The sequence below is a fragment of the Mycteria americana genome, chromosome 6, assembly GCF_035582795.1.
Source record: "Mycteria americana isolate JAX WOST 10 ecotype Jacksonville Zoo and Gardens chromosome 6, USCA_MyAme_1.0, whole genome shotgun sequence".
In the NCBI taxonomy this organism is placed as follows: domain Eukaryota; kingdom Metazoa; phylum Chordata; class Aves; order Ciconiiformes; family Ciconiidae; genus Mycteria; species Mycteria americana.
The window spans coordinates 9,643,985-9,656,229 of record NC_134370.1 but is presented as its reverse complement, the minus strand read 5'-3'; the positions used below and the strand labels follow the sequence as shown (position 1 = coordinate 9,656,229).

The window sequence follows — 12,245 nt, the reverse complement described above, 5'->3', positions numbered from 1 at the left end:
CAAAAAAAGAAAGGGCAAAACAGAATACAGTGAACAGTGCCTACTACAATAATTTAGTTATTTTGAAGGTTCTTTAATATTGCTGTAACATTTTCATTCTGATTTTTTGAAATGTAATAACTTAGTTCATCATTGTATACAGAGTTCTCTCTAAAGTGTGTACAGGTTGCTACTAGAGGAAATAAGAGAAAATTAACATTAATTTTTATAAATAACCTGCCATGTTTGTCTGGGATTTCCCTTGTGAACTGGCAAGCTTTTCTTAGGGGTGATTTTAAATGCTAGAATTAAATAAACCAAGATAGTTTTGTATCTTATACACGGTACATCTAAGATATTATTTCAATAGAATAAACATTAAAATCTACAATAATAGATAAATTTTTTAAGGAATATTTATATGCCCACTAATTCAAATTATAATATTCTCTTACTTTTTTGGATTCCTTGTTTTCTGTAGAATTGGTCTGCGTCCCTCAGTTATTTTAAGCAATCACAGAATGCATAATACAAAATTTCAAACTAGTATTTGTATGTTAAGGCATAATAAATTGTTCCATTTTACTTTTTTTGCATGTATGCATATGTATATAAATACTGTTTAAGCAGATTTATGGGGTGGGGAAATCCCTTCAAAACTTATAGGGTTCTTATGCTTCCTGATGGTAGTGTCGAAATTTTATAACAATGTTGAACAAGGATAAAAGAGAATGGGAATAAGAGGAAGAGCACCATGATGTGCTTTATCCACACCGAAAAAATTGATTGAGCTTCATAAAGCTACTATAAAAGTCTGGTCTTAGAATGATGTTTCACAATATTGTAAGATTTGTTAAGTATTAAAGGTCAGGTTTTTTTGAAAAACTTAATTTCTGAATTTTTTTTAACTTACAAGAGAGAATTTTTTTTTCTTGAAGATAAAGATATGTTGTTTTAGTTTTTTGCATGCTCATTCACTCTAATGTCTATTGGAACTTTGAATTACTTGCTTCTTCACATACTGCTTATTTAGTCTGGAGTAGAAGTACCAGTATTATTCTCACCTATTATTGTGGTTAGTTTAATTATGAAGAGAGAAATGAAAAAGACGAGGAGTACACGATTCAGTTTGTAGTGTAAAATTTTCTGTCTGGCAGATTTTATTGCTGGCCTTATGGTTGAAATGTACAACTTGTTCCTATTTTAAATTTTTTTTAATGTTAAAGCTATGTTTGTGGAGGATTAATAAAACAGACTATAACTAAGCATATATAAAACAAACAAACAAAGAAAAAAAACCTCAAACCTTTCATACCACGGTGATAAGCTTTGAGTAGGAGAAAGCACTTATTTCTCTGGCAGTTATTATGGGTCTGAATTATTCTCAAGTTTTTATGTCTCCTTTCTGAGATGATAATTTTATCACATGCTAGTGGGAAATTTAGTTTGTTAGAGAGAGTATGCTTCACTTGCATCAAATATAAAGTCAACTTGTAACAATATAGGGTGTTACTGTGGAAACCCATTGATTTCAGTGAGTCTGTTCACATGATGAAAGATCATTGATGCATGCAGTGCTTTGCAGAACATGGTCTATATGCTGTAACTGAACCACTTCTGCTGCGGGTAATTCTCCTGTTTCATTTTACCTCATTGCATCTCCCTCCTTCCCCTCCCTCCTCAGTTAAATGAATTTTGTGGCAAAGTTTCCTGAATTCTGTGTCAGCTGTAGCATGTATCTACAGTTTTGCAGCTGTAGGATCATTTTTAACCATGAAATTCCAGATGGCGGTTTGAACTAAGAATGACTAGTTTTTTTGGGGACTTTAGCAGCTCAGAATCCAAACTTAAAAGACATAGGAAGTGGTAGAAGTATAGCTGTGAACCCACCTGAATAGGAAAGAAAATTTGTTATAAAAAAGGACTTCTGACATTATGGAAAGAAAAATTAGAGTCCCATTTTCTCTCTCTCTGCTTGCTTTTAAAACATACATTGCCTTAACATTTCAAATTGTACTGCTTTATTCTTTCTAAATGTTATCAGCCATGGCTTTTAGTTCTAATGAAGGCTATTTTTCAAGCATTTACCAGATGCCTACTGAAAGAGAGAGGCATAGAAAGAGACAACTTACCCTTGGTTCCTATGAATTGAAATGCCTAGTGATCCAGTCCTGTTAGTTAACTTTGATTAACCTGATATGTGGAATTCTGGTGCTACAGCCTTCTTTAGTTACTGTGACCCTGATTTCCATGGGGTCTGGGTCAGGAAACATCTAAAGAAGTTTAAATTATTTGTGGATTCCCTAGCTTTTCACATGGGTACGTAGTTCTTACTAACAAAACGCGTGAATCAAATGCGTGTGTGGTCTGAAAATTTCTCTGACGTTGTCTGATTAGTGAAGAAAGTAACTTCTATCGAAGTCAGCTACGTTCTGGAAAAAAACAGACATGGTTTGCAGGCAGATTTTCACCATGCAAAAGCACAGGAATTCATTTCTACTCCAAAGGTATGGTGGTTGTTGCAGGAACAAAAGAGCTTCCTGTTGTCCTTTCTTGCTATACCTAGACTTATGACTTTTGAGGAACCAATAAATCCTGGTATGGGGATTATGTGAATGATTTTACTAACTTGAACCATAAAGCTTTTCTGGGTTACTCCCCAGGGAAATTTATTTCCCTTTAGGTTAGCAATACCTCATAAACCTTCTAAGAATCTCAATGTGAGTCTCAAGGTGAATATAATAATGGTGTTTTGTTTTAGCTGAGGCTTATAAAAGCTCCTTATATATTAAGAAACTTCTGACTAAGCTTCTGTGATTTTATTTTATTTTTTTAGAAGACAGAGATTTGTTTGAATTAGCGGCATATCACATTGTGGTTTAGGCTGAATTTTTTTGTGACTTTAGAAGTAGGTTGTAGGTTGCTTTTGATTAAAAATGTTTCTTTGAAATAGTGTTAAAAGAAATGGCCCTATGATGTAACATGTTTCCTCTTTTTTGTAAGTTAGCATAAGCTTCGTGGTTGCTTGAAAAATTTTACAGTTTATCACTGCAATAAAATGAAGATGGCACTCTAAGGTGCTTCTTGGACATTTTGTTCTTTTTATCTAATCTGTTCAAAGGTTGTATAGTGGTAAGGACAGATCAGGCCAATGTATCTACCTTTCCTTGGATTTTTTTAGTGGATTTATTACTGCATATTAAAAAAAAATTGTTTTCAAACGCCTTTTTAGAAACAACTTCATCTCAAAATGCTATTTTAATTATTCTATTTTGAATGATAAAATGATTATTGCTCAGATTTGCAGTTTTTCTTGATTTGGCCATCCTAATCAGTTTCATACAAAGAAATGAACTGAAAAAAGCAAGAATAAAGTTTTGTCTCTTATTTCACTTGCTTTGTATTCTTTGATGATGGAATGGTGTTACATCTTTGGATGTGATTAACCTCCTGTGAGCAAAAGGCTGGAATTTATCACCTTGGCCATCAAAATCAGTGCTTTTTAAATGTAAACACCATATTTTATAATTCCTTTCAAAAATACATGAGGATTAATCTTAAACAGTTTGGGTTTTGTTCACAGTGTCATTGGAAAATTGATTATGATTTTAGTGACTAGGCATCTTCTAATTCATAGCCTACCTTTATCAACGGCCAGTTTATGTTCACTTTTTTTCTGGGTGATACGTTGTTTAATGTAAGCAGCTCATCTCCCTATCTCCCTTCCTGGAATTCTCTTTGAATTATATTTATAGATACCAATCCTCCATTTTGCAAGACTAATTAAGGCAACCTTATGTATTCTGCTCTCATTCTAATAGTTCATCTCTGTACCTTTTCCACAAGGAGCTCTCTCTTGAACATGGATGATTAGAAAAGCCTGTGGGATATTCTAGGTGAGATTTCACCAGTGCCTGGCTAAATAACCTTAATGCTACTTTATTGGGAGCACCTCACTTGGTATGTAGTAAAATGCCATTTGTACTGCATCCATGAGAAAGTAATTAATGGCTCATAGACTTTCTCTGATGAAGCAGTGCTCCTACTTATTCATTCAGTCATTATCAACTGATGACCTTCCATTTTATAGAATTTCACGTTGCTAATCCCGGTGCACAATATCTTTAAAATACTGTTGAGTTTTGATCCATTTTTTCCAGTAGCCAGGATCATCTAATTAATTCTGCATGTTTTTCTGCTGCTTCTGTGAATTGATAGTGTCTAAATTTATGCAATTATTACACCTTAAATTTGTGACGTCATAAAATGCACCCATTCTGATCCTTAAGAAGTCTCCCTAGTAATCCCAGTACCTCTCAACACTGTTCATTGCTGCTTCTTGTTCAGTGCCCAAATCCCATCCCTTTATAATGGTTTATTTACTAATTTCCCATTGTGACACTATAGTAAAAAGGACATTACCGAAGCCCAGATACTGAGAACACCTACACTTCCTTCTGTAGATAATTGTTTTTTAGGTAAATTTGATGTAAATGGTTTGGTACATTTATACTGTCCAATGAAACAGTTTTGCATTATTTCAACATTTTTTATTTATCCTTTTTTTTAAAAACCTTTGTTCTAAACCTTTGCATATTAGTGAGGCGAGGTTAAGTTCTGTAATTATCCAGATTTGTCTCTCCTCCCTCTGGTCTTTAATGTCAGCACTATGGTTGCTGTTCTTTGGTAATATCTAACCAGCTTTGTTTAAAATGCTTGCTACTGGGCCTGCAATTTCACTTGCTGTGTCTGTCAGAATTTTGGAATGGAGTTATACCCCCATCTTCAGTACATTAAATGAATGAGTTTAGCTTCTATCTCAGCTGTAATTTGTTTCTCTGTTTACAAGGTTTTGTAGATGCCTTTTTTTCTTTTTTTCTTTCACTTGATCAGTCTCCTGGAAATGGTCGTGGTAAAGCTGGACATGACGTATGTGGTTCTGTTTGACAAAGATGACCAGAGTATTGCAGCATGTAACTTTGTCCAGCTGTTTAGTATCCAACAGATTTAATTATCTGAAGTTATAGTGACTTGCCTAAGCATTTCAAGAGAAACTTTATGTGGTAGAATTCTCTGGAAGATTGCCCAGATGTTGATGAAAAACGTCAAATTACAAATGAAAAGTAGAAGCGCCTATTACTGAATTGATTTTCTTTTTTGTGATTTTTTTTTTTTTTGAAAATTCATTTGACCTTATTTTTACCCTGTCTATTAGACTTACAAATTGAAATCTGGGAAATATAAAAGAAATCTGATTCCCTTATTTCTGGTTTATTTATTAATAAGCTCTTTCTGTATTTGGCTTTTAAGCTGTTGAGGATGCAGAGTTTTGCATGACTGATTTGGTCAATCGAGTACTTCTGATCTAATGATAGAAAGAGTGGGGTCTCTTTTAGTATGAGAAGTGTTATGTAAATACCTTCAATAAAAATTGGATTTCTGTTTAAAGAAAAGATAGGTGAAGATCCATATCAATGAATTGTTAAAAAAAAAAAAAAGGCAGATCATATGTAATGTCTTTAAATTCAGACAGAAGTGTATTTTTTTCTGAATGATACAATATTCAAGATACTGAAGAAGTGTGAAAGAGACCAAAACTGCATATATACATTTCAGTATTCAAAATTCAGGCAACTAAATTTTAGAATGGGAAATAGAAGGAGAAACTGTAATACTGCTTTTGACTTTTATTTCAGAAGGATGTTGCTGGGCCTCTGTTCTCAAATTTAGGTAGTTATCCATAGCATATGTTTTTTATTACGCAAGAAGGAACAGCTATTCGTATTTCTGCGCAAGTCATATAAAGCTATGCAATACGCAATTTTACCATGACAGTGTTCTAAATGCTACATGGACATGTCAGATATAAATGCGAGATATTCTATTATGCATAAGATCAACACCATTGTGTAAATTTATGTGGAGAAATAGTCATTTTTCCCTGAAAAGCATATATGCCAATCTTTCAACTGATCGCTATTTAAATGAAAAAATGAGGATGGTGTTGGTGATAAAAAGATGTATCTGCAGGTTGACTCCTCACCAACCCTCTTACATAAATTGTATCAAGTAAATCTATTTGTTAGCAAGGTAATATGTATGTAAAATACAGTATTATTGGTACAGATTTGATGTTTGTGTTCAGAGCTGCAGTTCGTAATAGCTTGATAATATCCAGCTAGAGATTGGAATAAAATCCTAATTACATTATAGTACATATAAATAATGTAAATATATTGTGTCAGATATAAATAGTGTATTACACAAATATCAGCATTCATAGACACAAAAAATCAGCACAAGTCTTCCAGTTTAATCTATAACTTGCTATAAGCACTTGTTACTGAAAAAAATGTAACTTGCTTATAGAGGCAGTGCCTGGAAACCATTTAATGCAAGTAGAATAACAACAGTAATAACTGAAAGTCATGAGTCTTTTCACTGAACAGAAGAATCTGGAGGAAAAAGAGGTAATCTTAAACTACCTACATAATATCAGATAAAAACTGAAATGGAATTTAAACTAACTTTCAGATGAAGCAAGGTGTATGGTGTTGTGCTAGCCTTGGATAAATAACTTCATAATGGCAGCCAATTTAGGTTAAGAATTAGGAGACTGCTCCATTTTGGAAGTCCTTGTCCACACTTTCTATTCTTCTGACATAATCTTCAAGAGGCTGTAAGTGAATTATTTCTTCCATTTCACACCCATAGAACTGGCTGCCTAATCATTATAGGCTCTTTTGAATAGGCTGGCTTCTACAGGAAATACTTACCTCCTGGCTTGCTCTTTTTGTGGCTTATGTCGTTGGCTGGGAAGATGGAGGGGGAAAAAATGGAAATTTCAGGGCTGCAGGCAACAAGAAGTCACTTAACCTTTCTGTCTTTTTTTTATTGCTATGGTAAAATAGTTTCCAATTGTGTTTTATTCTTCAGTCATAACGGCTATTGTGAATGGTTTTATTTGGTCACTCTTTGCAGTTATTAATGATGTGATGTAAAATGTGGATTTAAGTGCCGGTTTAATGAGCTGCTATCAAATTATTCTTTTGTGAGTTTTCAGCAACTGAGTAGGTATATTTGCAGTTAAATAACTGTCGTGGTTTAACCCCAGTGGACAGCTAAGCACCACACAGCTGCTTGCTCACCCCCCCCCCCCCCCCCCCCCCAAGTGGAATGGGGGAGAGAATTGGGGGGGGGGGGTAAAACCCATGGGTTGAGATGAAGACAGTTTAATAGGACAGCAGAGGAAGAGAAAATAATAATAATAATGATAAAGGAATTTACAAAACAAGTGATGCACAATGCGATTGCTCACCACCTGCCGACCGACACCCAGCCTTCCCCGAGCAGCGATCGCTGCCCCACGGCCAACTCCCCCCAGTTTCTATACTGAGCATGACGTCGTATGGTATGGAATAGCCCTTGGGCCAGTTGGGGTCAGCTGTCCTGGCTGTGCCCCCTCCCAGCTTCTTGTGCACCTGGCAGAGCATGGGGAGCTGAAAAGTCCTTGACTAGTGTAAGCATTACTTAGCAACAACTAAAGCATCAGCGTGTTATCAACATTATTCTCATACGAAATCCAAAACACAGCACTATACCAGCTACTGGGAAGAAAATTGACTCTATCCCAGCTGAAACTAGGACAATAACTAAGAAACGGTAGTTGGAAACTGATTTTTATCTCAATTTTACAGTTTACTAGCAAAGTGTCTCTGTATCCATGTGTAGTTTGAGCTACCTTATGTTACATGCTTCTTACAACTCACAGCAGTGCAGTTGCTGCCAGGCTTCTCCAGACGGTTTCCCCGTGATTGAGTACAGGTGTTCCTAATGCAGCTGGTGTAGCTGCAGCACTGAATTCTCATCAGCCATCTCTGGCGGGACAAAGTTAAGGCTGAGAGAGAATTAATCGGAACTGTTAATTTCATATTTTCCAAAAGGTTTGGGCTTTTTTTTTTTTTTTTGGTTATGTGTGTGTACTGAACTCACACATGGGAGAGTATGAGATACTGCCTGGCACCTGTAACAACAATGTATTTGTGATTTAATTAAGAATAGCAGATAATAGTCTAATAACATTATCCAATTGCAGATATTTTGATACATTGGTATAAAATTACTTCTTAAAACAAGTCCCTAGTTATTGCTGTATTTAGAATTAAAGTGAAAATGATTTTATATACTTAAAACTCCTAGTATTGTGTGTTAGCAATAGTAAGCCTTAAACCTATGTCTTTTGTACATCTGTGCAGGGTCTAATTCTTGGCTCGTACCAGAAACAAAAGGAGCAATTGTGCAAGGTGGATATGGCCATACTAGTGTCTATGATGAACTGACAAAATCTGTTTATGTCCATGGCGGATACAAAGCATTACCTGGCAATAAATATGGATTGGTGGATGATCTTTACAGATATGAAGTTAATACTCGGACATGGTAAGTGGGATTTATAATGTAGGAAACTAAGTGATTTGTTACTGAAAAAGAAAACAGACGCATAGAGTAAGGTAGAGTAGGGTTCTAGTGGAGTCATGTAGGCGCTTCCATATCCTTTGCATGTTACAGAATGGTACATTCTTTGCAAAAAAATGGAAGAGTTGTGGTGAGGGATTAGACTTTAGCCGCTGGATTAATGGAGCTACACATCGCAGGAATGGCAGAGAGGAAGCCTTGCACATGTTCTACAAATTAAGGAAAAGTTCTCCTATCCAGACATAACCACCATGCAGAAATAGTACACGTGTGCTGTTTCCACATGGTATGAATATACTGCTGATGCACATTAAAGTGCACCTGTTATATAAATAAATAGAGAAATCTAAGAACCGTGGAAGGTTGTTTTTCACAAAACTATCAGAAATAAGAGAGAAAATTCCTGGTATTCTATAGGGATTCTTAGTTATTAATATTCTTGGTGTTTCTATTTTTGTCAGTTCCTTGTCCTTCAAGTTTATTTTAACTTATGAATGCTACTTATATGTTACGTATAGAAAGTGACCTTAAGTGTTTTTTCTTACCTTAGAGATAATTTGAGATCAAGAACTATTTCTCGGAACATTTTATTCTTGCAATTTAATATTTGTGTTGAGCACTAGTGGCTTAACTTTAAGCACACAAGGCTTGCTCTCAGATGTTGGAAACATGTGGGTTTGATTTCACTGAGGCTCTTTATTTTGAATACTGCTAACTCATGGCACTTGGAAACATTATTACAAGAATTTTTTGTCCCTTTTAATGTATTTTTAAATTGCTGGAATTTTAATGCTCTCTTATTGTACTCTATTCTTGGAATGAAGTGATATTGGAATGAAGTAATATTGTATCCTCTGAAGGTCTGTTCAACAATATAATAATAATTATTGGAATATTTTTATTCATTATTCATATAAAAACTAATAACGAATGCTTTTATCTATACTAATGTGGCATTCTCTGCAGCTTGTAGAGAACTTAACTCTTTTATTTGTTTCATGAGTATTACACTGGAAGTCAATTGTACTATTGGACTGAAAACTGGCTGAGAGGATGGGGTAATGACACTTTAGTAATAAAATCTTTGTTTACTGTATCTGTGGCATCTTATAATCAGTATTCAAAGCACTCAGTGAGGCAACTGAGCCTGAACGTGTCACTGGCTAGGTGGGATATGAGGAAGAGGTGGAAGCACAACGGCTTTCTCATGCCTGTGTACGTAGCTTTTTTCACACTCGCATTTGCTTGTCCTTGCTGTCTCTGTTTTTCTCTTGCACTCACTCTCTGTTTCTCTGTCTAATCTGGCTGGGTTCATATGCTTCACTAAATCTTGGTATACAAAGCTGATTACTTGTTTTATTCAGTGGCATGTGGGTTTTCATTTCTTCATATCAATTAGGCATAAGCTTTATGTTTCTTGGAATGTGAGGGGGTGATATTTTAATTCCTAGTGTGAACATTATTTCTAATATATGATGGAGAATTACAGTGTCTGTAATACCTGCATTGCTTTGCATTACTTGCATACTGTTGCAGTTGGCAATTGGGGGGCAGTGTGGTGCTGGGCTTAGATAATGGCCTGAAACAGTGGAAGCACCTGCTGCCTCCTGGGTATTTCTATTACCATTATAATATCATGCTGCTGTATGCAACACTTGGCATCGGTATAGTTAACATGGACTAATGTTTGCAGATACACGTATATGTGCATAAATAATGAATTCAGTGCAAAGTGTGCTGAGACTCTCACATAATTTGCATGGGGTTGATATGTGTTGGAGAGTTCTGAAGATTGCTCTCATCAGTGATGCTAATGAGTAGTGTAAATCATGGCCAAATTAACAAACTTGGTCTGTATTATACTTCCACTTCTGCTGAATCTTGGGGAAAAGTTACTGTTCCCAGGAGGGATAAAACTCAGCACACAATATGCAAAAATGAGGGGAAAAAACCCCCAATCCTGTACAATGTGGGGACCAGGGCTGGTGCAATGCAGTTGGGTGACAAGTAGGCAAGTGAGTAGCCCAAAGAAAAACTGCAGGGATTGCTGTTATATCCACTGTGATGAGGAGAGAGTCCTTACTTTTCCCTGGAACAGTGTACGGCTCTCTAGGCCTTTAGTGATTAAGACAACTATTTGTAGACAGCTGCAAGGCAGGATAATCAAGACAGAGCCTAGTGTATAGCAATTAATGTAAATTAGGAGGTAGGAGCTGTAGAATACTGGTAAAGCAAAAGACAGAAAGAAATCTGTCCGAATGGATAAGGACAATGTGTACAGTATTATAATTCTTTCAACACATAGCAGCAGTATTCCTCCATTACTAGTTGAAAATAGCTGTTAAAAATAATGTCTTGTTCTGTTTCCTTGTCATTCCTAATTTTGTATGTTGCTAACCGATGAGTTGAAACCAAATCTCACATTTTTCTGGGTAGGTACCACAAGTATTCTGTATCAAGCTAATTCCTGGTTAGAAAAACATACTTATGTGGTGCTCTATTTCAAAGTATATTAATCAGAAACACAACAAAAATGTGAGTCACTTAACAGAACAAAAAAAAGGGTTAAAACCAGAAGCACACCGGTGGATATGCTGGTGGCTTGAAGGAATTATTGCATTTTCAAGCAATAACACCCCTCCCCCCCCCCCCCCCCCCAATTTACTTTCATTTAGTCTTTGGTATTTCCTTTGATGTTACTTTCTAGGGGTAGGGAGGACTATTTAAATGACAGTATGAGAACTTAACTTAAATGCCTTCCTCTCAGCTTGTTTAAACATACGATCTCTTATCACTTAAAAAATATCTCAAGTTCATTGATTGATTTACATCATTATGTCAAAACAATGAAACATACTTTAAACCGTCTCCCCCAAACCCTATGATGATGTAAAAATGTTGAACAAATGTTACCAGTGTGATTCAAGAGAGATAGCATTACTCAATTAGAATGAAAGTTTGTCAAGTTAGTACATTCGTTACAGGAAACGAATGACAAAACAGTTTAATTGTAGGTGTGAGCAGTGTGGAGTAACACAATTGAAAGTGAGAGTCTAAACTTGAAAACTGTTAGATTACTGAGACAAATAAAAGGTTATTAGGGGAATGTAAATAATATTCTGTACTGGCGATATAATCAGCTCTTCACAAATGTTTCTACAGCTGGTCTGCTTAACTAATTCAGGCTGGCAAAACCCACAAATGGTTACTCTCTCCCTTGGTAAGATTTATTTGCTGTATTTGAATCAAGTTTGTATTCTGTTCTCTCTACTAGCCCCACACCTGCCACTTTAAAACTGTAGTATTGATAGCTTTTGGCTACTGTTAGGCCTATGTTATTGCTCTGGCACAAAGCAAACCGCACAGACATAGGCTAAAATGAATGAAGCGAGATCAAAGACTCAATGTGCATGGACTGTTTTGGTTTTTGGTACTGAAATTCTGTATGTTTGAGTTTGCCAGCCTGAATAGATTTATGAAGCAGTGCAAGTGTTTTTCATCGTACCTAGAATGACTTCTACCATTTCTTTTCCAGGTCTGAGTGTTCAATTAATAAAATAATAATAAAAAAATTATCCTTTTCCAATATTTAGGATGGTCTAAAGATTCTTTTAGCTTTCTAAAGAATTCTTTATTGCATTTCTTGAGCAAAAAACCAACTTCGCAAAGGATATATAAGAATAGGAAATAATAATATGAATGGGCTTTCATTCAGTTTTGAGTAAAATTTACCGCATCATTAATCGCTTCTGAAGAATGTAAACATAATATTTATTTCTGTAAGTTATTTG

The 12,245-nt window shown here is 35.4% G+C and overlaps 1 protein-coding gene across 1 annotated transcript in view; it reads left to right on the top strand.

The window, feature by feature from the left end:
- The window catches only part of ATRNL1 (attractin like 1), a 542,236-nt gene that overhangs the window by 83,493 nt on the left and 446,498 nt on the right, over positions 1-12,245 (top strand). Inside the window, exon 9 of the mRNA XM_075504052.1 lies at positions 8,235-8,418. Within this exon, the coding sequence (XP_075360167.1) occupies positions 8,235-8,418 (184 nt within the window). The remainder of the gene's footprint in view (positions 1-8,234; positions 8,419-12,245) is intronic.